Raw genomic sequence first — 24,161 nt, 5'->3', positions numbered from 1 at the left:
AATTTGCATTCCATTGAAGAGGTCCTTTAACACTGGGAATATTACATATGTTCATAGTAGTCTTTATTGCCCTCTAAAAATATATTGAGATCATGTAGAGAATTGAAAAATGTAAGTCTGAAAATAGTTTTCTTTGTTCTACCATACAGGATCATGAGGCACAGAGGCTACTTTGGCAATGTTTCTTTGGCCTGGCAGCTATTTGGCAATAATTCTGCTTTAGATTCAGGACAAGAATTCTATGAAGTATCTGGAACTGTATGGTTCACAGAGGGTGAACAGTCACAGTCTATAACTCTTCATGCTATTCCTGATAAAATTCCAGAATTCAATGAATTTTATACCTTAAAACTTGTGAATGCTTCAGGTATATTTACATATTTGACAATATATTTAATGTGCCACTTCCTGCTATGATTGCATGTGGTTTAAAAACATGTATGTGGTAAAAATACATTAAACACATATTACATAAGAAAAGATACATCATGAGCTTCAGAACATACTTTCTGGTGTGGTTGCTTCAGTTTTATTTGCAATCTTCATCTTGAAGACCCATTTGGATTGGCTTTTTGATATGTTGCTGAAAAGGAGCCTCAGAGAACATGGTTTTGTAAGTGAAAGCTCAAACTGAGGAATCCTTTTTCTGGATTACTTTTTGGCTAGCATGGAGTGGTTGGGCATAATGTACCAGAGTCATACAGTCACAATATTAATAAGGGACTGCGGCCAGAAAAAGTTTCATATGTAGCAACTCCCTATTTAATCATATTGTTCACTGGGTGGTCTTTGTCCAGCTAGCTGGTCTTTAGACTTGCTTACCTCTAAAGATACTGTAAAGATAACAATGGGAAAAAGAAGGGGCATATATCAGTAGCACTGATTAAATAAGCAGATAAATAAAAAAGCTGATAAGATTGTGTGTATGAGTTATAAAAATAATTTCTTGTCTTTCTTTTAGGTGGGAGTCCTGGTGGCCAGTTATCAGAAACCAACCTTTCTGTGACTGTGATGATCCCAATTAATGATGATCCCTATGGAGTGTTCATCTTAGATCCTCAGAGCCAAGACAGAGAGGTAGCAGAAGACATTCAGTCTGAGGATGACACTTCCTGCATTACCAGTTTTACAGTATGGAGGCATCAGGGAACTTTTGGAACTGTCAGGATTGGCTGGGAAATATTATCTAGCAATTTCAGAGAAGGATTACCTCCAATGATTGACTTGTTATTGCTTGGAAAATTTACACATTCAGTAAAGTCAAAGCCTCACATGCGACGGCATCACACTGGAACAGATGCTTTATATTTTAGTGGTGAAGAAGATTCATATGGGATAATTGAGGCAGAGGTCCATGTTAGTAAAAACAGTATACTTGGTGTCTTCACATTTTCAGCATGGGTACTTCCTAGTGCCAACAACGATGGATTTATAATAACAAAGGACAATAGTAATGGATTACTATATTATGGAGTAAAAATAGGCACAAACGAATCCCATCTTTCTATAGAATTCTATTACATGCCATTGCAGTCTAATAAGACATATATAGCTAAGATCACAATTATGAAATACTTGGAGGAAAATATTTGGGTTCACCTTCTGATTATGCTCAATAATGGCACTCTTGAGTTTTTCATTGATGGCAAACCTGTTCCTGGGGGCATTAAGAATCTCAAAGGAAAAGCAATTGCTGATGGTAAGCAATATTATTATTGTTTGGTTGCACAGTCAGATGTTGAAACTGAATTTGGGTTTTTTTTTGTCAACCTGTTGAGTCCTTCCCAAGGATTTGCCAGATGCTGTTATTAAATACTAATTAAATATTAAATAATATTAAGGATATTGTTTCATGATATAAACTGTTTTAATGTAAGTGAAGCTGCCTTTTACAATTGATAGATGGAGATTTCATCAATGTCAATGGTTTTGAAATAATGCTCCAGTTGTTTTATATTTCCCCCAAGGCATTAATTACTATTGGAACTCTGTCTGTTTTATTTTGTCACAATGGTTCTACTTCAGTTATTCTATGTACGCAACAATATGAAATAATATCTGCTAATTCTTTAGTTGGATTTGGCCTTCATACTCATCAAGTTTTTTGCCAAAACCTAAGGTATTGTAATCTATCAACATACTATATGTGTGGATCCAAGCAGTGTGGCCTTTGGACATTTTAATCAGCAGATTTTCAAAGTGCCATCCAAGTTTTTTTTAGTATGGCACTTCGTGTGCCTATAACAGTGTGACCACCATAAGCAGCTTATGCCATAATCTTTCAATTTTTATTTTTAGATAATTTGTGAACACCATTTTTTTTGTCTTTTATTCTACTATCTCCTTTTATTCTACTATCTCCTGGCATTCAATTAATAATTAATTCATTATTAATAATTCAGTTGTTATCTTTATTACTGGTTGGTTGCACCGTCAGCCAGTTGTTTAGATTGGAATTGGCATTTGTGCTTTCGAAGAGAGAGGTAGGTTTTTTTTAATGGTGTTAAGGGTGTCATTGCAGGATATAAGCTGTTCCTGTGTGGTGTTTTGAGTTCTTGTAACTGAAATTTTGGATGATCAAACTCCATTGAGAAGTAAAATTGCTGAAGGAATTACATATTTTCTTTTGTTAGATAAAAATTCATCCCCATTCATTTAAAATTGCATAAATAAATATATGGTTTTTATTATACAGATCTGAAACAGATACTCTCTGTGTGATAAGTATTTGCTTTTTAAAAAAAATGGATTGCAGAGTTATATTTGGCTAATGCTGGGATAATTAATTCCAAACTTCTAGCTAACTTTGCATTTTAGCCAATCTATTTTTACATATATTTAATGTAAAGTTACAGTATATTACAATTAACATATAATATTGATCTTCTATTTATAAGCCACTGTGCTTCTACAGCATTGTACTTCTACAGTAACTTTAAAAGATATTGTAAAGCAGTAGGATGGGAAAAGATTTTACAGCTTTTTGTTATGACTGGAAGTGTGGTATGTATACCATACAAGTTTTGTCAAAATGTCTCAATATAGATGGAATTTAAATCAGTTTGGAGTAAAACGGCATGGGGCAGAAGCAGCTTAAATAGTAAGCATAGATATGTCCCAGGTAGTAGCAACTCCTGTATTAACAGCACCTGTCATGAAATACCTCTATATGTGATCTGTGTGACAAATAGGGATACTGCCTATACCTAAATCTTTTAGTGAGCCAGAAGGATACCAAGGCAAATAGGTACCATCACAACCCAGACCCAAAATATTCTACCACAAAGAACTCTTTAAAAGCAGCATAGACAGCTTCTGAGAGCAAATGTTCATATTTCACATTTTCTGGTGAAATATGAATGTGCAGATGCAATAGATGGAGAATTAAATTGTACTTACTGAGTGCATCTCATGATATACCACTTTCAGTAGGAAAGCATACACCCAAACTGTCTCAATCCACTAAAACTGGATTATAAAATTCTCAGATTTTCATTCTACATCAGAAGCTCAGCATCAAAAGACTGATCTCTCCTAAGGCAGATCATCAGCCACTGGTCATACTAGTTGCTGCACCATTAATTTATATTCAGTCTTCTATGCCCAACACTCCAACACACTACCTCTCGTATTGGTGGGGAAACCTTTCTGGTGAAGCAGAACTTCGTAGCTGTTATTTAGCAGGAGAGTAATACAAGCTATAGAAAAGTTTCAGTAGGTCCTCTTTACTTTTTCAAGCTGGAGGAGAACAGCCTTTATAAATAAAGATTTGAATCCTGTTTATTGCTTCCTTGAAGCCTTTTAAGATTTAACAGAAACCAGACTTTTACAATAGTAAACTTTACAAATCAAAAACATGTAAATTTATTCAATTTACAGATTGCTGTTTTTGCTTTTAAATAAATCAGATTTGTTATGCCTAGTTCTGCTGGGCTCAAATAATGGCTAGATAAAACAAATGAAAGCAAAACATTATTCTACGAAGTTTGAGCCAGAAAAATCTTTTAACTACACTGAATTGATTACTACATAAAGATTAATACATGCATTTAATTTTAATTGCATTGAAGTCAGCTTTCTTGTTTTAGATAAGAAAATTCAAAATGGGTGATTATGTATAGTACTAACCAATTTAATTTTGTAAAACTTAAAAGTTGGAGAGTTAAAAACAATATTTATTTGTGGGCCTGTTTTCTCTAGGACCAGGAATAATGAAAGTTGGTGCTGGCATAAATGGTGGCGGCAGGTATAAAGGATTGATGCAAGATGTGAGATTTTATGAATGTAAATTAACAAAGGAAGAGATCAATGAACTTCACGCTATGCCGGCAAGGTCTGATTTGTATCCCATCTCTGGATACTTAGAATATCGACAAGGAGAAAGGAATAAATCATTCATTGTTTCTGCCAAAGATGACAAAGAAGAGGAGGGAGAGGAGCTGTTCATTTTAAAGCTTATTTCAGTTTATGGAGGAGCACGAATTTCACAAGAAAACACAATTGCAACATTAAGAATCCAGAAAAGTGATAATGCCAATGGATTATTTGGTTTCACAGGAGCATGTATTCCAGAGGTAGAAAAACCCTATTAACATGATCCATGAAAATCCTTAATTCAAGTCTAACCAGTATGCATGCTAGATCAGTGATGGCAAACCTGTTCAGCGGCAAGTGCCAAATAAGGAGCTCGCGCACACATGGCACCAAGTGCTGAAAAGGGAGTGTGCATGCTCATCTAGGGCGTGAACTGGAAGAGGAGCTGCCTAGGTGGCATGCACGTGCCAGAAAATGAACTTCTGGTTTCCAGCGCATGCATGCGTGCCAGCTAGCAAGTCTTCAGGTTACTGATGAGCATGCTCCGATTAGCTGGCCAGTGCACATACTCAAGCCGGAAAACGGAAGACCAGCTCTTCCAGTTTAGAGCATTGCCGCATGCACAAAGTCCAGCTTATTGCATGCCAGAAACCCAGAACAGGTGACGCCATGCATGCCAGGCTGCATGACTTTGCATGCCACTTACAGTACTAGATTCGCCATTACAGTACTAGATACGGGTACTTTTCATTTAGTGATTGCCTCTTTTAGAGCTGTTTCATCATAATAGTGATGAAAAAGCAACTTTGCAAGAAATCTGTGCATTTACATGACCTTCACAGATCAATAAAGGGAAGCTGAAGTAAGATCATAAACACAGCTGTGGCTTCACTTAGTGATGCTTTGCTCAATAAATGAGTTGCCAGTTGCTAAACTAGAACTACTCATTTTCTTTTTGACCTCAACCTACCCAAAGCAGTATGGAGATAATGGTACCTTGCAATCTTGATAGCACATTGCTATCAAAATGCAGTCCTCATGTTGCTTAATCTTGTTAGCTGAAAAGTCTTCATACTAGCAACACTGGAACTGTTAACTAGAAGTTAGTTTATAAGCAGGTTGTTATAAGCACTATCAGGAGTGGAAAAGGAATGAAATTAAGGTAGAGGATTTCACATGGGCAAACAATGGATATAAGGCTTTTTTCTAGTATTTTTGTTTCTTACAGTAGTTCACAGATGATTATTATGCAAACTCTGACTTTAAAAACTGGTGCCTCCTTTTCTTATTTTCCTTCCATTTTTTTCCTTTTATTTCAGATATTTTATATGGTAATCTTGTTCATGAGAAATGTCTCCCTGTTAATCATTGCTAAAGTGCTCAGGGAGCTTTTAGAGTTGATGAATGGGGCAAAATAACTATTGAACAAATGAACATGTGTGTGTAATGAGATTCCCCCCCAAAAAATATATATGAATTATGCATTTTAAAGCTGAATATTGATTTTATTGTAACATATCAATGTGACTTCATATTTTATTTCCATCCAAACCTCAAAATTCTCAAATCTTCTGTTTATCATAATGTTTATTGAAGCTCTTATTATTCATAGGTCTCTAATGAAGGTTCTACTGTATCTTGTGTAGTGGAACGCACCAGAGGGGCCTTGGATTCTGTTTTTGTGTATTACGCTATCTCTCAGATTGATTCTTATGGCATTAATTATACTGTTACTGACTTTGCTAACAGTAGTGGAATGGTAAAATTCCTTCCTTTCCAGAGATCAGAGGTAAATTATACATTCTTCTTCAAGTTAATAATATAATTGTTATGCATTGCTGCTTTGAAATTTGGATAATATATTTTGCTAATCTATTGTCCAGAATGCACACTAATTTCAGTATATTTGTGGCTTTAAATGAAGGCTCATTGTACTAGTTACCGATGTACCTAATTTGTAGTTATTTTTATTTGTTTACACTTAAATGAATGATGAATAACATTTAGAATGGAAATGCTATAAAATCTTTTCAAACATGAAGTGTTAGATAGTCTCTGTAAGACTTTCATCATATTAGCACTAAATTTTATGTATTTTTAAAAAATAAATGATTGTGATATTGAGGGAAGTATTCTTTGTTATCTGTATCTTCTATGATTCTGAACTTTCATCTAAAATAGCTTGCCTGATACCCATTTTAATGTTCTTTTATTAATGTACAAATATTCTTAATTTTTCCCAAGCCTTTTAAAATCACAATAGAGGCTTTAACTATATTTTGCATGCTTTATTTTTTCTGTTTATATTTCTTTTAAGTATTTCTAAATTTTAACATTTAATGCTATATTTAATAGTTTTGCCTAATGTTGTTCATTTTTAAATTTCTCCTTTATCAGCTTTTTAAATAATGCTTTACTTGCATTAGTTTTAAAGTATTGAGATAGGGTTATCCAGGGTTGTCAAACTCACAGCGTCACATTGTTGTCACTTGACATATAGTGACTTTCCCCCCCTTCATTAAACCGGGGATGGGGGTGGCCAGCGTGTGACGCATCTGGCCCACGGGCCAAAAGTTTGACACCCCTGGGATAACCTAATGGTTGTTGGCCAATGAGCTCTTGATTTCAATAGAAAAACTTGTCAGGTTAATAAATTTTAAAATTGGTTGTAATATATTCTTCTCAGATTGAAATTAGAGTTTCATGTATTCAACAATGTTTATGTAAAATTTCTCACACTTTTGGATTTGCTTTTTAAAATGCAATAACAATACTTATATTTAATTTGGGTTTCTGCCTATAACTTTATCCCATCACTTCCTGCCCCCAGGTTCTGAATTTGCATGTACTTGATGATGATATACCTGAACTAAAAGAATATTTTCAGGTGACATTAATATCTGCAGTTACTGGAGATGGAAAAACAGGTTCAACCCCAACCAGTGGAGCTAGCATAGATCCAGAGAAGGAAACTACTTACATCACTGTCAAAGCTAGTGATCACCCCTATGGTAATACTTATAGGAATTGTGTTTACACCTTAAATTTCATACTTAATTTGTATAGATTATTGTATAATTATTTACATATAGCATTTAAGATATAGACAGTTGGTATGTGCTATAGATGGTTTACTGGTCTTCAATGTAATGCTACATTCATGTGTTAATATAAAACTTTTGAATTGACTAGCATTCTTCATCCACTGCTGTATGTTACTAAGAGCAAAACACCTGCCTAACTCTCACAACATTTTAGATAGAAGACTAGAAATACTTAATGTGGAAATCTTGTATTTTCAATTCAATTTCAATTTTAATGGATTTGTATGCCGCCCAATCCCGGGGGACTCCGGGTGGCTTACATAAAAACAGTTTAAAAAAGAAGATATTAAAAATTTAAAATATAAGACAGCACAAATTAAAACAAGACACAACATGCACTCGATCTTAGTGGGGCTGAAGGTCAATCAAGATCAGCAGCCCCAGGCCTGCCGGAACAGCCAGGTCTTAACAGACTTTCGGAAGGCCGAGAGAGTGGGGAGGGTCCGGATTTCAGGGGGTAGATCGTTCCAGAGGGCCGGGGCTGCTACAGAGAAGGCTCTCCTCCGAGGAGCTGCCAGACGACATTGTGCAGCCAATGGCACCCGGAGAAGGCCCACCCTGTGTGATCTTATTGGGCGCTGGGAGGTATGTTGCAGGAGGCGGTCACAGAGATATCCAGGTCCTAGGCCATGTAGGGCTTTAAAGGTAATAACCAGCACCTTGAAGCGTGTTCGGAGACCAATAGGGAGCCAGTGCAGCTCATGGAGGATAGGTGTAACATGGTTGTATCTAGGTACACCCAGTATCGCTCACGCGGCTGCATTCTGGGCCAATTGTAGTGTCCGAACACTTTTCAAGGCAGCCCCATGTAGAGCGCATTACAGTAGTCGAGCCTTGAGGTGACGAGGGCGTGCAATTGTAAAATTACAGCCATTGTTTTACTAGCTATGCACCCTACTGTGTTTAATAAAACAGGCATAATATTGTATTATCTAGCAAAAATTTTCTTAAACCATAATAATTTTAAATGATCTATTACATTTAGTTTTATATATGGTTATGTCCCAACAAAATCAGTGACAGGGTGTAAGAATTTTTTTTAAAGCTGAATGAATATATCAGGAATCATTCTTTGCTAATTAAAATGCATTGTCTCCTCACCTTATCCTAAAACAAATGTGTCATACACAGAATTAACCGTTAAAAGGATGGGAAGGGGGCTGCAGCTTAATTAATATAATCTATAGGAATGTTCCTGAGATTGAAGTGCATGATTATTTAGAGCAGTGTTTTTCAACCTTAGCATCTTTAAGATAGGTGGACATCAACCCAACTTTGCTGGCTGGGGAATTCTGGGAGTTGAAGTCATCTATCTTGAAGTTGCCAAGATTGAGAAACACTGATTTAGAAAATGTAAATTTTGTCTGCAAAAGAGGCCATTAGAAACTGCCGTATCAATGCAGTGTTACAGATTTTTGGATAACCCAAGCCTCTTCCATCTGTGTGCTTGTAATCCAGGCCACATTAGTATTACCACCTGGCTATTGGGTTCAAATCAGGGATTCAAATTATAGAATAAAGCACTACTGGAGGATGCAGTGATGCAATTTCTATTAGTGTTGGAAGCATCAGCTATATCCAAGAGCAGCAGCACATTGTCCATGGCTAGTTGTCCCGTGGCAAGTTGGTTGTGTTGAGTTGACTCATTCTGGGATGTGACTTGTGTCCTGTGGCATACATACAGTATATCATTTATTTATTGTTTTGCTCTTTGAATAGTTATATCATTATAGATAGATAGATATTGTAGATAGATGTAAACATAGATAGATTTAATTAATTGCTATAAAATTATTTAAATAATTTATACAATTCATCTCTAACAATCAGCAGACATTCTAAATAGCGCCTGTTTTTCCATGTTTTCTCTTTTCAAGAAAGAAAATAGTTCTCTTGAAATGAGAAAACATGGAAAAGCAGACACTATGTAGAATGTCTGCTAATTTTTAGTATAACTATTCACTATTAACCTATGCCAATTGGAGAAAGCTAGTAATCTTTTTTGCTGGAATATATTATCCAATTGCAAAATTGCATACCTTAACATATTTTCCTATAGCTGTATACAGATTCAATATGATTCAGATTCAAATGTAGCCCTGTCCAAATGGACATGGATCTTTATATATTAAATTTATGTATCAGAGACAAATGTATTTTTATTAATAAATATTCTTTGCCTGCACTTAAGGCTAAATAATGCAAGGTATATTTTTTCACCTGTCAGGTTTGTTGCAGTTCTCTGTTGGGCAGCCTTCTTCAGACACCGATGAAATCATTATTTCAGCCACGACAACACCCCACATTACTGTCAAGGAAGAAGTAGGGCAAGTCAGCTTGCTTGTTGTTCGAGCACAAGGCTTACTTGGAACAATTATGGCACAATACAGAACAGTTGCACTAACAGCATTCAGCCCTCAAGATTATCAGGTATATGAGCAACTCTCTAAAAGGGTTGACAGAGGCCATTTAACTTCATCTATATGAGTTTATCATTTAAATAGTATGTCCGTTGTCACCCACAGTATCAATGTTTCAGAGTAAAAGGAATAGTTGGGATTGCTGCTAGTATACTGCTGTCCCTGCTACCTATGGGATTCTTGCCTCAACTTCTACATTTCATGGCTGGGTTGGCCATAGAGTTCCTTAGCTGTTGGCGCCTGAGGGTTTTAATTTGACACCCTGTGAGGCTAGGTCCAAGGTGGCTCAGAGGTTTGTGACCCCTATGGCAGCTGTGGACCTGTCCCAAGTAATTGATGACTTGATGAATGGCATCCTCATGTAGATATTTTAATACATTTTTTGTTCCCTGCAGGAAATTACAGGGACCTTGGAATTTCTGCCAGGAGAAAGATACAAGCACATTCTTGTCAACATTACAGATAATTCTATCCCTGAGCTAGAAAAGGCTTTCAAAGTAGAATTGCTGAATCCAGATGGAGCAGGTAAAAGGTCATGGAATAATAATAACACATTCGTCTCTTTGGGAACTGAAATTTATTATATTTAATTCATTCTGGCAAAACTCTTTTCAAAAATAACTTGAATTTCCTTTAAAAAAAGCATATTTTTAATTTTCTTTTGAAAACATTAGCTGCATATCTTCTCTGTTGCTAAACAAAATACTCCACATAAACTAGGTACTCTATAGTATATGTTGTCAGGAATCTTGGTAGTAGAGTATGTGTCAAAATCCTCATTTTATCTGACACGTGTTTATCTGAAGCTGCTCCAAAACTTGAAATAACAAGTATTTAATAACTTTATAGAAACCCAGAACCTAAACCAGTCCTTATAGTTCAAGGATGGCTAATCTTTTTGTTGTCATGTGCCAAAAGTGCATGCGTGCTCCCATAATACAATGTGCCCTCCCACCCAAACCCCCGCATATGCGTGCATGACCCACTGCATGCACCTTGCCCCATGCATATGTGTGTGACCCTTGTGCATGCATGTGCAAACCTCCCCACTGCCCCCACACCCGGCTCATGCACATGAAACCCCCTGCATGTGCGCCACCTCCCTCTCACCCATTTTTGGCTTCCAGGTTGGTGCAGGAGGCCTTTCAGGCTCACAACTGGGTACAGGGGTGCTGCAGAGCCCCCAAAATACAATGTGCGCACCCCATGCATGAGCCCCCCATGGATGCACACCCTGTGTATGCAACCCCCGCACAGAGACCTGAAGACCAGCTGGCTGGTGGGAGGCATGCACACATGCATAGTGGAGCTGTTTTGGGGTGACGGTTGGTGTGCCTGCAGAGAGGGCTCTGCGTGCCATAGGTTCTCCATCATGGCTACAGTTGATTACTTCTGATGCTATGAAAATATTATTGCACATGAGCTTCTTTTGCTGAATGTATTCTTGGCAGATCATTAAAAAAATCTAACCTGGTTAAAAAGTCATCTGAGAAACTCACAGAAAATCACTGGGCTGAATAGATTAGACTGTGAAGTAAAAAAACAAGATGAAAGCAATGTGAAAGCACTTCTGCTTTGTTGCAAAGAAAACTGCATGGAGTTAAGCTCAGTTTGAGGCAGTCTACTTTGTGAATAAATAAATATCCTTATTTGTTTTAGCATTATTTCCAGAATTTACTAATTCAGAGAATTTTGATTTATAGATTCTGCTTCTTCTTTGCTTTTTCACTTATCAAGTATCTGTTACTCTTAATTAAAGATAATTGATACAGGTAGCTCACAAAAAAAGTATCATCTTTGGACTTCCTGTGGGAGGAGCCTGTCGCCGAGGAGCTCAACGGAGCCCCTCTTAGAGTTCTGGTCTGTATATCTAATTAAGATCAATAGATATCATCCCTTTCTGGCAGAAAGGGACAGGCAGAAGCTCAGGTGTTAGGATTTATTCGTAGTTCACAGCCCTTTTTCCTTTTTTTTGGGCTGTGAATGAAGAAGAGTTCTAGCGTAACTGAGCTCTTATCTCCAGCCAGTTCTTCGCAGCTGCCTTTTTGCAGCCCTAGACAGCCGACTCCCTCACTCAGGACAATGAGAAATTGTTTTTAAGATAATACGAGCGGGTCTTACTCCTGTGATGTTTTTTTTTTTATAACTATCTAAACACCAGCCTTGTTTTTTCTTTGAACGTCTCTGCGCAATTGGGATACAAAATGGCGTTTTTACTGTGTTGGTGATTGATGACGTAATTAACTGGCTTTATTTCCCCGGAGACTGCTACTCATTAACAAGCAAAATCTACAAATAATTTAGTGAGAACTGACCAGCTGAAGACACTGTTTATCTGTCTATTCTCAGATTTTATCTATAATGTCTCCCAGGTCTAAACAGGCAAAAAAATCCTCCCCGATTGTGCTTAAAGAACTTGTTAGTAAATCGCTGCCTTTGTCTCCTACGCCACCTACTGGAGATTCTTTGACACAGGAGCTTTTCTTTCAAATAATTAATGACTTTAAGAAAGAAATCAAAGAATTTGTGCTGGATTTATGCGATAAAATACAGACCAAAATTGCCCAAATAAATGCGGATATGTTTGAAACCACGTCTATTTTGACAGATTATATTGAAGAAATGGAGACTAAATTGGAAACTTTGGAGGGGGCTAATTTTAAATTGACTTCTAATATTCAAGCCTTACAACAAGAGATTATGGACACTCAAACACAACTTACAATGATAAATTATAACAGAAAGGCGTCTGCAATAAGAGTCAGAGGACTGCCTGAAAAGAAAGGAGAAAACCTGAAACAGACTTTTGTAGAAGCTTTCAGCCAAGCGGTGGGAGGTCCGGGACTCAATTTTGATTGGAATATTCGAAAAATCTATCGCCAAAATTCGCATATAGCAGAGCAACGACAGCTTCCAAGAGACATAATTATATACTTTTTCACAAAAGAATCCAGAGATGCGATCTCACAAAAGTTTCACAATAGCAGGCTTCGAATCGATGGCCATGATTTGTTCGTCTTTAAAGAAATTCCGCTCCGGATGCTGCAAGCAAGGAAAGGCTACACTTTTTTAACCCAAGAACTCAGAAATCGTCAAATAAAGTATAGGTGGGAGGCCCCAGTTGGAATCACAGTTACATTTGAAAATCAAAGATTTCGCATCAATTCTGTTTCGGAAGCCTGGGATTTTTATTATAAAACTCTGAAGGCGGGGCTTCCTGACTCATTCGGAAACGCGGAAGGACAAGGTGAAGGAAAGACAAGCAGCAAGTTACTTGGTTACAAGAAGGAGGGAGGTGTTCTCCCCCTATTGGAGAGACAGAAGAGCGGAAACTGAGGATTCAGTCATATTTTCAAAGCAGTGGGACATGTGGTTACAAGGGAGAGGGTAGCCTTCTCTTTCCGAAGGGCAGAAGAGTAAGGAACATAGACCCAGCGATGTTCTTAAAATACCTTCTAAGCTTTTGGACTGATTATTTCTGTTTGGTAAATGGTAAAGCTGTGCATTGATGAGGAATCGCTTATTGCTTATTCCAGACAGACATTATACGGGACTTTTATAAGATTTACTTGAATCTTAATCCAAACTGCGCATGAATTGTGGCTTGGGAGGAATGGAGGGGGGAAGAGTGTGGCAGAAAGGAAGGTGGAATGGGATATTGATGAAGGGATCTTGGGATTGAATGAACTGGTATGGATTTTGGGTACACATTTTACGGATTTACATGCTTGAAGTATAACATAAAAAGCTTAGGATTTTAAAGTGAAGAGCGAGATCCTAATCATATGTAATTTCGGTTTGGGTGGAATGGAGATGTGAAATGAAGGGTAGGAAGATGAGTAGCGAAAGTATGACTAGATTGCTCTGTATTTGAAGATAAATTGATTTTTGTATAAACTAATATTTGAATATAAGGTTAAGAAAGGTTTTTTTTGGAGAATTTACAGGAAGATGGGGGTAAATATCAAAGAAGTAAGGGACGAAGACAAAATAAAAATGGAATGATTCACACTGATTAAATTTTAAGAATGATGGGAGGCTGAGCATAATGCAAAAGATTTTTAAGAAGTAAGGGACGATGACAAAATATAAATGGAATGATTCACACTGTTTAAACTTTAAGAATGATGGGAGGCTGAGCATAATGTAAAAGATTTTTAAGTTTTTTTTTATTTACTTACTTTTTCGTTTTTTTTTTTTTCTTTTTTTCTTTTTCGGAGTGTTCTTTTTATTTTATTTTCATTATTATTGTTAATAAGATATTTTGAAGGTGAAGGGTACTGAACTGTGCCGGGTGTGGGACCTGGGAAGTCGGAGGGGGTTAGGGAGGGGGGTTCATTGGGGGTGGGTGGGTGGGTGAAGATATAGTTTCAATATATAGAACAAGAAGAATACACTTGTATACTGTTGATTTTTATATTTCTTTTTATTTTTCTCTTTTTTTTTCTTTTTGCTTTTTTCCTTTCTTTTTTCTTTTTAGCGTAACTGAATAGATTAAGGAATAGAATACACCATAGTGAGAAGTAGAGGAAAGGAAGAGGGAGAAGTAAGGAGGGAGGAAGAGGGGAATGTAAGGAGGATGAGAGGGGAAGGAGGCGAGAAAGGAAGATAGGAGGGGAAAGGGAAGTAGGAGGGGTGATTGTTGGAGGGAGAAAGGAAAGTTGGAGGGGGAGAAGAAGGGGTGTATGAAAGTGATAGGTTGGGTTTATGAGTAGTGTTTAGGTTGGGGTTTTTCTTTTCTTACTATTATATTATTCAATATCCAGTATATAAGTGAATGTACAAAATTGAAAATGAAAATGAATAAAACATTTAAAGTAAAAAAAGTATCATCTTTGTCTTTGTCTTTTTAAAGTTTCTGAATTCTTTAATGGTGGCAGTGGTAGTGGTGATGGTGATTTCTACTTCCTTCCTCCTGTCCATCAATATGGTAAGCAGTGATTTCTGGAGTTTCACCCTCTCTTAGAAGTATGGTTCACTATTTAAAACAGTATTTTTCAAATTTGACAACTTTTAAGATGCGGATTTTAACTCCCAGCATTTAAAAGAAACGGTACAGTAATGTACAATCTTACCTTAATAAGAACTTAGCCTTTCCCCTCTTCTTATTCAAAGCTGGCAGGTTGTTTATTTTCAAAGTATATTACCAGATTTCTTTCCTGGAGACATAAGGAGAGCTGTCTATTCCAAAGACACTTTTCAGATCCTCTCTTACCTCTGACATAGAAAGAAAGTTCTTATGCCAACCTGTCACATTTCTGGCATGATGATTTATAAATAAAATAGTTTTAAAGATTTCTCTGTCCCCTAGTTCTTCCCCAGACCCAGAAAAGACAGGGAAACTTGCTGAAAGAGTTAAGCAACTGAGTTGAAAAAAAGGTATCCTCTGAAATACCTCCATTTAGTATCTTCCAACCTCTGGAAGAAGATTTTCAATGTTAGGTGAATACTGTGGGAAGACAGTGGTAGGAAAGCTGCCTTTGCTTAATATTTTTTGTCTAGACCTACCTGTGTGTTTAGGGTCGCAATTCAAACCTTTTGGGAAAATTAAGTAGCCATACTTCTGTTTCAGTTGAGTTGCATTTATTTTGGTACAGGATATTAAACTTTGGGTATTATATGTGATCCAATTGTTAGAATTAATGCATGATATATATATATAATTTATATATTTGTCCTTTATATCAGCAGGCAATCTGGGAATAGCATCTCATATCATAGTGACTATTGAAGCCTCTGATGATGCACATGGAGTCTTTGAGTTCGGTGCTGAATCCCTCTCTCTCAGTGGAATGGAACCTGAAAATGGAATAGGAATCATCACATTTGAGGTTTACAGATGTAGTCCCATATACTACTCTTGTGTTTGCATACTTGTTATAGAAATCCTCCATGGCTACATTATTTTTTTTTCTTCCAAAAATAGGCTTTCTTTTGCTGATAACTGTAGTTGTCATGATCTCACTCTAATATGCAGGGATACTTGGGGTTTATGACAGAAAATTTGAAATACCTTATATTTTACTCATTTATAGCACTCATATTAGTGATACTCAAGTTCAGTATCAAGATGCAAGACTGATAGGATAATTATATACAAAGATCATGAGACGGGATTATGACTGTATGGCAGAAATGTTATAAAAACTGCTGAATGCCTAGGAATCTTGTTTCAAATTTATTTTGCTTATTAATATTGTGAAGAAGTGTCTATGTAATATCTAAAGTGGCACAGGAACCTTGGTTTAGCTAAGACATCATGTCTTACATGATACAATAATAATGATGTATTGCTTTGCTTTTCAGGTTATTAGACATCATGGTGCATTGTCTCAGGTGATGCTATATTGGTTCATAGTGCCAAATGATACTGAAGATGTGACTGCAACAAGTGGCAACATAACATTTCACATAGAGCAAAGAAAAGCAAATTTAACTGTAAATATTTTGCCTGATGAAATTCCAGAACTAGACAAGACATTTTCAGTTTATATCATTAATGTTACACATGGGCGGCTTGGAGTTCACACAAATGCTACATTGACTATTCTTGCAAATGATGACCCATATGGATTGTTGATTTTCTCTGAAAAAAATAGGCCAATTAACGTTGAGGAAGAAACCAAGAATGTCACCCTAACAATAGTAAGGTTGAAAGGTCACTTGGGAGTAGTCAAGGTTACATATAGAACCGTTTGTGATGAAAATGACTCACTCTATCTGCCATCAAATATTGCAAGGGCAACATTGGGAGAAGATTATCTGCCCATTTCAGGATTTGTAATCCTTCCAGCCAATGAAAATGAAGCTACACTACACCTCCCTATTCTGGATGATGATGAACCAGAGCAATCGGAATCTGTATTTGTTGAGCTTCTTGGTGCTACTTTGATAGGAGAAGTCAATCATCATCCAAGTAAGGCTAACTTTGTTTTTTGTTCAATAATGTTTAAAGCATAATCCAAAATTATATTTTCTTTACAAAACTCTATTTAGCAACATTATACATGACTAAAACCACTTTGGTTTAATAGTTAAGGTACTGAGCTAGGATTGAGAAAATCTAGTCCTGTCATAGGCATAGGAGCCAGCTGGTTGACTTTGGGCCATTATTTCTCAGCCCTAGGAAGAAAGCAATCATTCTGAAAAACTTGTCAACAAAAATGGATGGACGTCTATGTAGTCACAAAAAAATCAAGATTAACTCTCTCTTTTAACACACTTTCACACACAACCATGACTATTCTGTGTCTTGGGTTTTTTTTAAAAAAAAAAAAACCATGGCAAATCCAATTTTAGAATCTGCTGCTGATTAATGTCAAAGATTCACTTTACTATAAAACAAAAGCTGGCTAATAAACTGAATAATTGAGGAAAGTAATAATTGAAGCTAGAGCAGATCAAGTAGACTAGGATGTGCATATCCCACATTTCCATAACATAGATACCACCTTGATAAAAAAATGAAATTATCCATGCTGGTATTTTTTGAAATGATGTCTGATCTGGTAATAATCCAGTAGAAATAAGCCATGAATGTTGCTTTGGTCCTGTATTCCCTCGCCGTCCATATTTATCTTCCTCTCTCTGTATACTGTACATGAATGGATATTTGGACGGTGCCAGTAATATTGCTATAATTACTGCAAATCAGAACAAATGTCCTTCAAAAACCAATGCTTATCTTTCCAAAACAGTAGATATAAGGTTGTTATTTCATTGTAAAATTCTAGTTTATAGTTATTGTAAAAAATAAATTGGAAATCCTTCAAATTTTTCTGTATTTCAGTTTCAGATTCTCCTCGCCTTGGATCTACTACTGATACAATTGCTCATATAATTATCAATGCCAATGATGATGCTTTTGGAACATTACAGCTTTCTGCACCAGCTGTCCAAGTACCTGAAAATTATATTGGACCAATAATCAATGTTACAAGAACCGGAGGAATCTTTGCAGATGTCTCTGTGAAATTTAGAGCAGTGCCAATTACAGCAACTCCTGGTAAGAGAGTGAAGAGACTACAATGCAATGGCAAAAACGTACAACTTTGCACATATACTTTAGTTATAATCAAATGGCAAGAATACTATAGTATCAGAAAGCTTTATATGGAATATGCCTGCATGTCATAAAATCCTTAAGCATGTTCAGAAATTCTTTTGTTGTTGTTGTTATTTGAGCATTTGTTGCTCATCCAGTTCAAACTACCGTATATCTATGATAAAATGGAGTTGTGTTCATTGGTCCATTCCCATCACTCATTTTTGCTAACTGCATCCATTCATTGAAGCAAAAGATCTGAATTGGGTAGCCCAGTTTAAATACATGGTCAAATTTCCCTCTTGATGCCTTCCATCTCAATGTGTAGATAAGGCAGGAAGGATATAATCCAGTGTATCCTTTTGTGCCAGGTGACTGAAATGTTTACCTAACAGCTTCATTCTGATATCTGCTAATATGGCTTTATAATGTAGTAAGATATAGAAATGTTTCAGCATGGAATAAGCAAAAGAAAAACATATAACATAGCACGTACAGTCCTTTGCTGAATTCAAGTTTACATGATCATTCTGTCATGTTTTAATTTAAATTTACATATAAACTGTTACTGTGTTAATTAACCTGAGATCATTTTTCAAATTTTCCAGATATATTGTTCTCATGGTAAAACAAATTAATTTGATGATAAAGCATGCTAGCTTTTGAAAAAAAAAAATTCAGAGCAGACAATATCAATTATTTATATGCACACTATTTTGGGTACTTGTTTTCAGTAGATCATGTATGCTAACATTATCTCTTTAAAGAAGGTTTGGGTTGTAGCAATAGGAAATATGGAATGGCTAAAACATGAATGCCAAATATTTTTATAGGATAAAATAGTTGGTATTGTTTCTTCATATTCTATATTCTCCAACTTTTCTCATAGATTCTGCTCATTAGACCTGAATTTCAAATAATGTAAAGAAATAGTATCATCATGTTTTTGAATAGGCATCTTTGTTATACACAGGTGAAGACTACAGCGTAGCTTCCTCAGATGTTGTCTTACTAGAAGGAGAGACCAGCAAAGCCGTGCCAATTTATATAATTAATGATATTAACCCTGAAAGGGAGGAGTCCTTCCTTGTGCAGCTGCTCAATCAGACAACAGGCGGAGCACAACTCGGGAGTCTAAGTCAGGCAGTGATAACTATTGACGCTTCGGACGATCCATTTGGATCTTTTGGTAAGGTGGCATTTAAATGTTAATAAAACCATCCATGAATTGAAAAATATCATAATAAATTTAACAAGTTTAAATCTACCTTTCATCTCAACAATATTTTTTTTTTCAAACCATTTTATCTTATCTTTGGCCACTTCTTCCTTTTTTGAAGAAACCTCTTCAGAAACCATGATAAAGTACTGTATATTATTGCCATTACATTTATACTGGACTTTACAATTTAAAATTTAATACCTAAAGTAAAGATTACAAGCCATGTAATCTCTTTTTGTTTCATGAGAAGTATTGCGATCCCCAGAAAGAAGACTTTAGTCCTTCTCTCTACTCCCCTCTCTGATTCCCTTTCTTAAATCTTAAACTGGCCTCTTGTGCATTCTGTGAAATTAGGGTATCCTTTTGTGGTATTATAGAAGACTTTACAAAAGCAAGATGAATACAAATCAGAAGAGAGAGAAGAAGAGTAGACCCTATTTTAAACCTACTTCTTAGTCTACTTCACAGGGTTCTGGTGAAATTAGAGTGGAGTGAAATAATAGGGATAGGGATAGAACAGAACAGAATGGAATGGAATGAAATAACAGAGTTGGAAGGGACCTAGGAGGTCTTCTAGTTTAATTAAAAGGTTTGTATTCTTCCTATTCAAGCAATTAGTAATAAAATTAGAATATAAATATTTAAATAGTGATATTAAGGGCTAGACCATTGTTTACTTTTGTTAACCAACAGTTGGAGAAAGATTGAGCTAACTAGTATTCTGGACCAGCATGGAAATTCTTCAATACTATTTAGAGTTGGATTGGAAATATTTCATGAATCTTTTCATTTTTCTATTGTTCAAGTTCCCGTTAAAGAGAGATTATTAAACAAAGACATTTGTAAAAGATTTATAAGTACTGTCTCTACCTGAATATTCACCATAGTCTGTTCTGTGGACTTTGCTGCCTCTTGCTTGAATGAGGATGAAGTCAATTTGGGCAGTAAAAATGCAGGCACTTTATTTCTGGTGCTGGGTTTCCATTGGGTCCCCCACTTTGGCTCTAATATTGTTGGAGTGAACAATACAAGCTTTGATTGTTAATTTAGGAAGACCTGTTCAAAATTATAATATGCAGTAGCTTTAAAAATCCACCAATTATTTGTCTTTGATTATAAAAATTAAATTTCTATTTATGTATTAAAAGTACGTAACGAGCAGAAAAAATAAATTACAGTGAAAAAAAAATGAAGCTTCATGTTGTTAGTTTTCCAGACCACTAATATAGTTGTCAAAGAACCAGAAGCCAATACAGTGCTGATAGATCTGCCAGTTATTCGCAACGCTGGAACACTTGGCAATGTAACTGTTGAATGGATTGCTACCATTGATGGGCAATTTGCTGCCAGTGATTTGAAAGTCTTCTTAGGCAACGTTCAATTTTCCCCTGGGGAAACCATAAAGAACTTGATATTAGAGATTCTGAATGATGATGTTCCAGAAATTGAAGAGGTAAGCTGAGAAATAAGACAAAACGTGAAAAGAAGAACTCTATGTGACTGTGTTTATTTTAAAAGTGATGTTCATAAAAATCACGGGTACAAGTATTGGACTTGTAAAAATGCAATACTATGGAATAATGGTAATGATAATGATAATAATGCTATTGAAAATGGAAATGTCAATTGATTTGTGGGGAGAGCAGGGATCAGAAAACTTTTTGCTAGGATAAAATAATTGCTGAATTCCCAGTTCTCGAATGTTGATCTCTAGGTCTCTTACCATTTAGAGCAATTTTTCAAAAACTATACTGAGCAGGGGTGAAAATTGTTTCCTTGTGTAACACTAGAACTTTCTTGAGCAAAGTTGTGAGATAAATTTACATTTTAAATTGTTAATAGCTTAAATCTCAATAAGAACTTACATTTGGTTTAGGAATTTTGTGCCCATGTTTAATTTTGGAATCAAACCTTAGAGTTAATGATATTTTTCTGCACCAAACTGTTTGTCCAAAATACATCACAGATTATCAGAGTGGAATTAACCCAGGCTTCCAGTGGAGGTACTATTGGACTAGACAGAGTGGCAAATGTTGTAATTCCTGCCAATGATAAGCCATATGGAACAGTATCCTTTCAACAAAACTTATATCGTATTCAAGAGCCATTGGAGAGAAGTTCAACTGCAAACATAACAGTAAAGAGGAGGTCTGTTTAATACCCTAATACCTTACTAGGTTATGGCTAATAATCACTTTGTTTCGCTGTATTTATGGCAATATATTACAATTTACAGTTTAATGGAGAAAACTCTTTGTAGATAAGAATGAGGCAATCTTTTTGAATAAACCAACACAAACTCAAAAACCTACTAAAAATACTAAAGTATTTTACCATGATTGCTTTTGAAATTGCTAGAGGCATGTAAAGATTTTGCTACAAGGAAAAGAATTCTGCAGCTTATCTAATGAATGTTTCCTTGAAAGCAGTAATTCCTACTGAATGTAATTTTATTTTTCAAATAGCATGTATCCAGTGACATGCGGTGAGGTTTATGGCTGGTGAGGCACTGACATCATCACAATCTTTTTATTAAAATGCCTTTTTAATACAGGGGTTTTTAATGAAAGAATCCATGCCATTTTGTCCCATCCTTGCGCATTTCGAAGGGGTGGCAGGCAAGAGCGGTAGCCAACAACAACAAAAAAAGAGATTTGCGGGGGAGCAAGGAGCCAAAGAGTTCCTTATTGTGTTTTCTACAAGGGACGACAGTCCCTCCGAGGGGGGGAGGAAAGAGAGAGATGATGATGATGATGATGATGATGATGATGATGATGACGACAATTAAGTATCAAAAGCTTTTTGAGTTTGACAATATAATATGTTATCCAAAATTATAAATAATCTTATTTTCAGATGCATTTTTTTGCCATCTCTGTTATTTTCTTGTTAAAAAATCAGACTTGCTTCCAATTTGTGCCTTCTGGCAAACTATAGTTTTCTTGGCAAGAGATCTAGCTTGCCATTGCGTTCGTCATAGGTCTGAGAAAGTTTCTTTTCCTTCCTTCCTTCCTTCCTCCTTCCTTCCTTCCTTCTTCCTTCCTTCTTTTCTCTTCCTTTCTTTCCCCCTGATTTGGTTCCCTCTTTTCTCTCTCTCTCATTCTTTCTCTTCAGCTCTCTTTCATTTCTCTCTCCCTCTCCCCCTTCTCTCTCTAATTTGTTTCCCTCTCTTTTCCCTCTCTCCCATTCTCTCCTTCCATCTCTCTCTTTCTTTCTTTCTCCCCTTTTCTTTTCATCTCTTCCTCGCGCGTGCAAGCAAAATACTTTTCTGGACCGGGATCACGGCAGTGGGGACAGCGACTCCTTCCACTGCCACCACTGAAAAGTGAATACCTGGCTATGCTGTGGAGAAGAGCCACGTTGTGCAGGAGATTCCTTAGCGCTAGACTCAGGTCAGCACGAGTGGCAGCCCCATTCCCCTCCTTCCTGAGCCAACATGAAGGGGACTGCGGCTCGCACTGACCTGAGTCTAGCGCTAAGGAGTCTCCTGCACAGTGTGGCTCTTCTCCGCAGCGCAGCCAGGTATTCACTTCTCAGTGGCGGCAGCAGAAGGAGTCGCTGTCACCGCCGCTGTGATCCTGGGGTATTTTGCTTGCACGCGCATAAAAGAGATGAAAGAGAAAAGGGGAGAAAGAGGGAGAGATAGAGAGAAATGAAAGAGAGCTGGAAGGAGAGAATGGGAGAGAGGGAAAAGAGAGGTAAACAGAGAGAGAAGGGGGAGAGGGAGAGAGAAATGAAAGAGTGCTGAAGGGAGAGACTGAGAGAGAGAGAAAAGAGAGAGAAACAAATCAGCACTAAAAGCCGCTCCCGTCCTCCCTCCCTTCCTCTCCACAACCTTTCCCCCGAAAGCTTTTTCCCAAATAATACCAGCAGCCATTTCATCTCCATCAAAGTAGATACATATACACACACATGCACACACACACACACACACACGCATGCATGCACATCAAACAAAAAAATAAAATAAAAAATGGCAAAAATGGAGAAAGAAGTGAGACCTCCAGAAAATAAAAGAAGCAGGAAGCTGGCTCATCCCATAAAAAGGGAAATCAATGAAGAGATGAAGGTGCTTCCCCTTTATTATCACTGTATCGCAAGCGAGAAGGGAAGAAAAAGGGAAGAGGGGTAGCGGTGCCGTTGAGTCAGAGGAAGAATGAGCACCCTCTACTATGAGGCAGGAGAACTGCGTACCTCACCTACCTCGGGCCTTTTTAGGCTTTTAAGCCTTGCTTAATTCTGCTTGAGCGATGATAAAACGCCTAAAAAGTCAGACTAGATGAGGCATGCAGTTCTCCTGCCTCATAGTAGAGGGCACATTTTAGAGGCTTTTTAAAAAAGTTAGGGAGTCATTCATGGTGAGGCAGCAGCTAGCTAGCCTCATCTCAGCACTTGCCTTTTTCCTTTTACATTTTTTTTTCTTTTCATGATGAGAGCGGTGACGCTGTGCCTCACCTGCCTCAACTGACTGCACATCACTGCGTGTATCATATATTAATTTTAATTAAATGTATCTATGTGTTTGTGCATATTCTTGATTTGTAAGCATTAATAGATGCATATATAATAAAATATATTAGATATATTTTAGATATAAATATATCTAATATATATTTATATACCTCCCATAGATTTAAAATGAATGCAAAATTCTCTGTTAGCAGATGAATATGCTATACGAATATACATATGAATTATTTGTAATGTGAAGTGGTATATAAGTCTAACTTCTATTGCTATTTGCATCCAGATATTTGGTGTAAAACTATGAGAACAGGTTGCAATTAGGGAAACCTAACACATCAACAGTATCATTGCAAAATAATTTTTATTTTCTGGTTCTATGTGTCATAAATATTAAATAAATAAGTCAATAAGGGTGATGTTCTATGATAGTTGCTGTTTTACACATATGTAACATGTTTAGACATGAATATTACAAGCCCTGACTGTATTCTAAGGTAGGAGAAACATGTTGCTAATGAAGCATTTCAGGGAAGGCAGAACAAATTAATCGGAAAACCCCAATGAATGTAGTTTAGAAATAAGGACACCGG

At 36.5% G+C, this 24,161-nt stretch overlaps 1 protein-coding gene across 1 annotated transcript in view; it reads left to right on the top strand.

Moving 5' to 3' along the window:
• Positions 1–24,161, top strand: part of ADGRV1 (adhesion G protein-coupled receptor V1) — a 246,303-nt gene that overhangs the window by 28,271 nt on the left and 193,871 nt on the right. Inside the window, exons 18-31 of the mRNA XM_032213599.1 lie at positions 150–367; positions 962–1,699; positions 4,201–4,574; positions 5,927–6,103; positions 7,145–7,325; positions 9,646–9,848; positions 10,234–10,363; positions 14,694–14,768; positions 15,530–15,669; positions 16,145–16,754; positions 17,628–17,843; positions 18,856–19,071; positions 20,313–20,557; positions 21,071–21,252. Coding sequence (XP_032069490.1) covers positions 150–367; positions 962–1,699; positions 4,201–4,574; positions 5,927–6,103; positions 7,145–7,325; positions 9,646–9,848; positions 10,234–10,363; positions 14,694–14,768; positions 15,530–15,669; positions 16,145–16,754; positions 17,628–17,843; positions 18,856–19,071; positions 20,313–20,557; positions 21,071–21,252 — 3,705 coding nt within the window. The remainder of the gene's footprint in view (positions 1–149; positions 368–961; positions 1,700–4,200; positions 4,575–5,926; positions 6,104–7,144; positions 7,326–9,645; positions 9,849–10,233; positions 10,364–14,693; positions 14,769–15,529; positions 15,670–16,144; positions 16,755–17,627; positions 17,844–18,855; positions 19,072–20,312; positions 20,558–21,070; positions 21,253–24,161) is intronic.

Source organism: Thamnophis elegans, chromosome 3 (genome assembly GCF_009769535.1).
Source record: "Thamnophis elegans isolate rThaEle1 chromosome 3, rThaEle1.pri, whole genome shotgun sequence".
Classification (NCBI taxonomy): Eukaryota; Metazoa; Chordata; class Lepidosauria; order Squamata; family Colubridae; genus Thamnophis; species Thamnophis elegans.
Note: the sequence above shows the minus strand (reverse complement) of the source record. Positions and strands in the feature narration are given on the sequence as shown.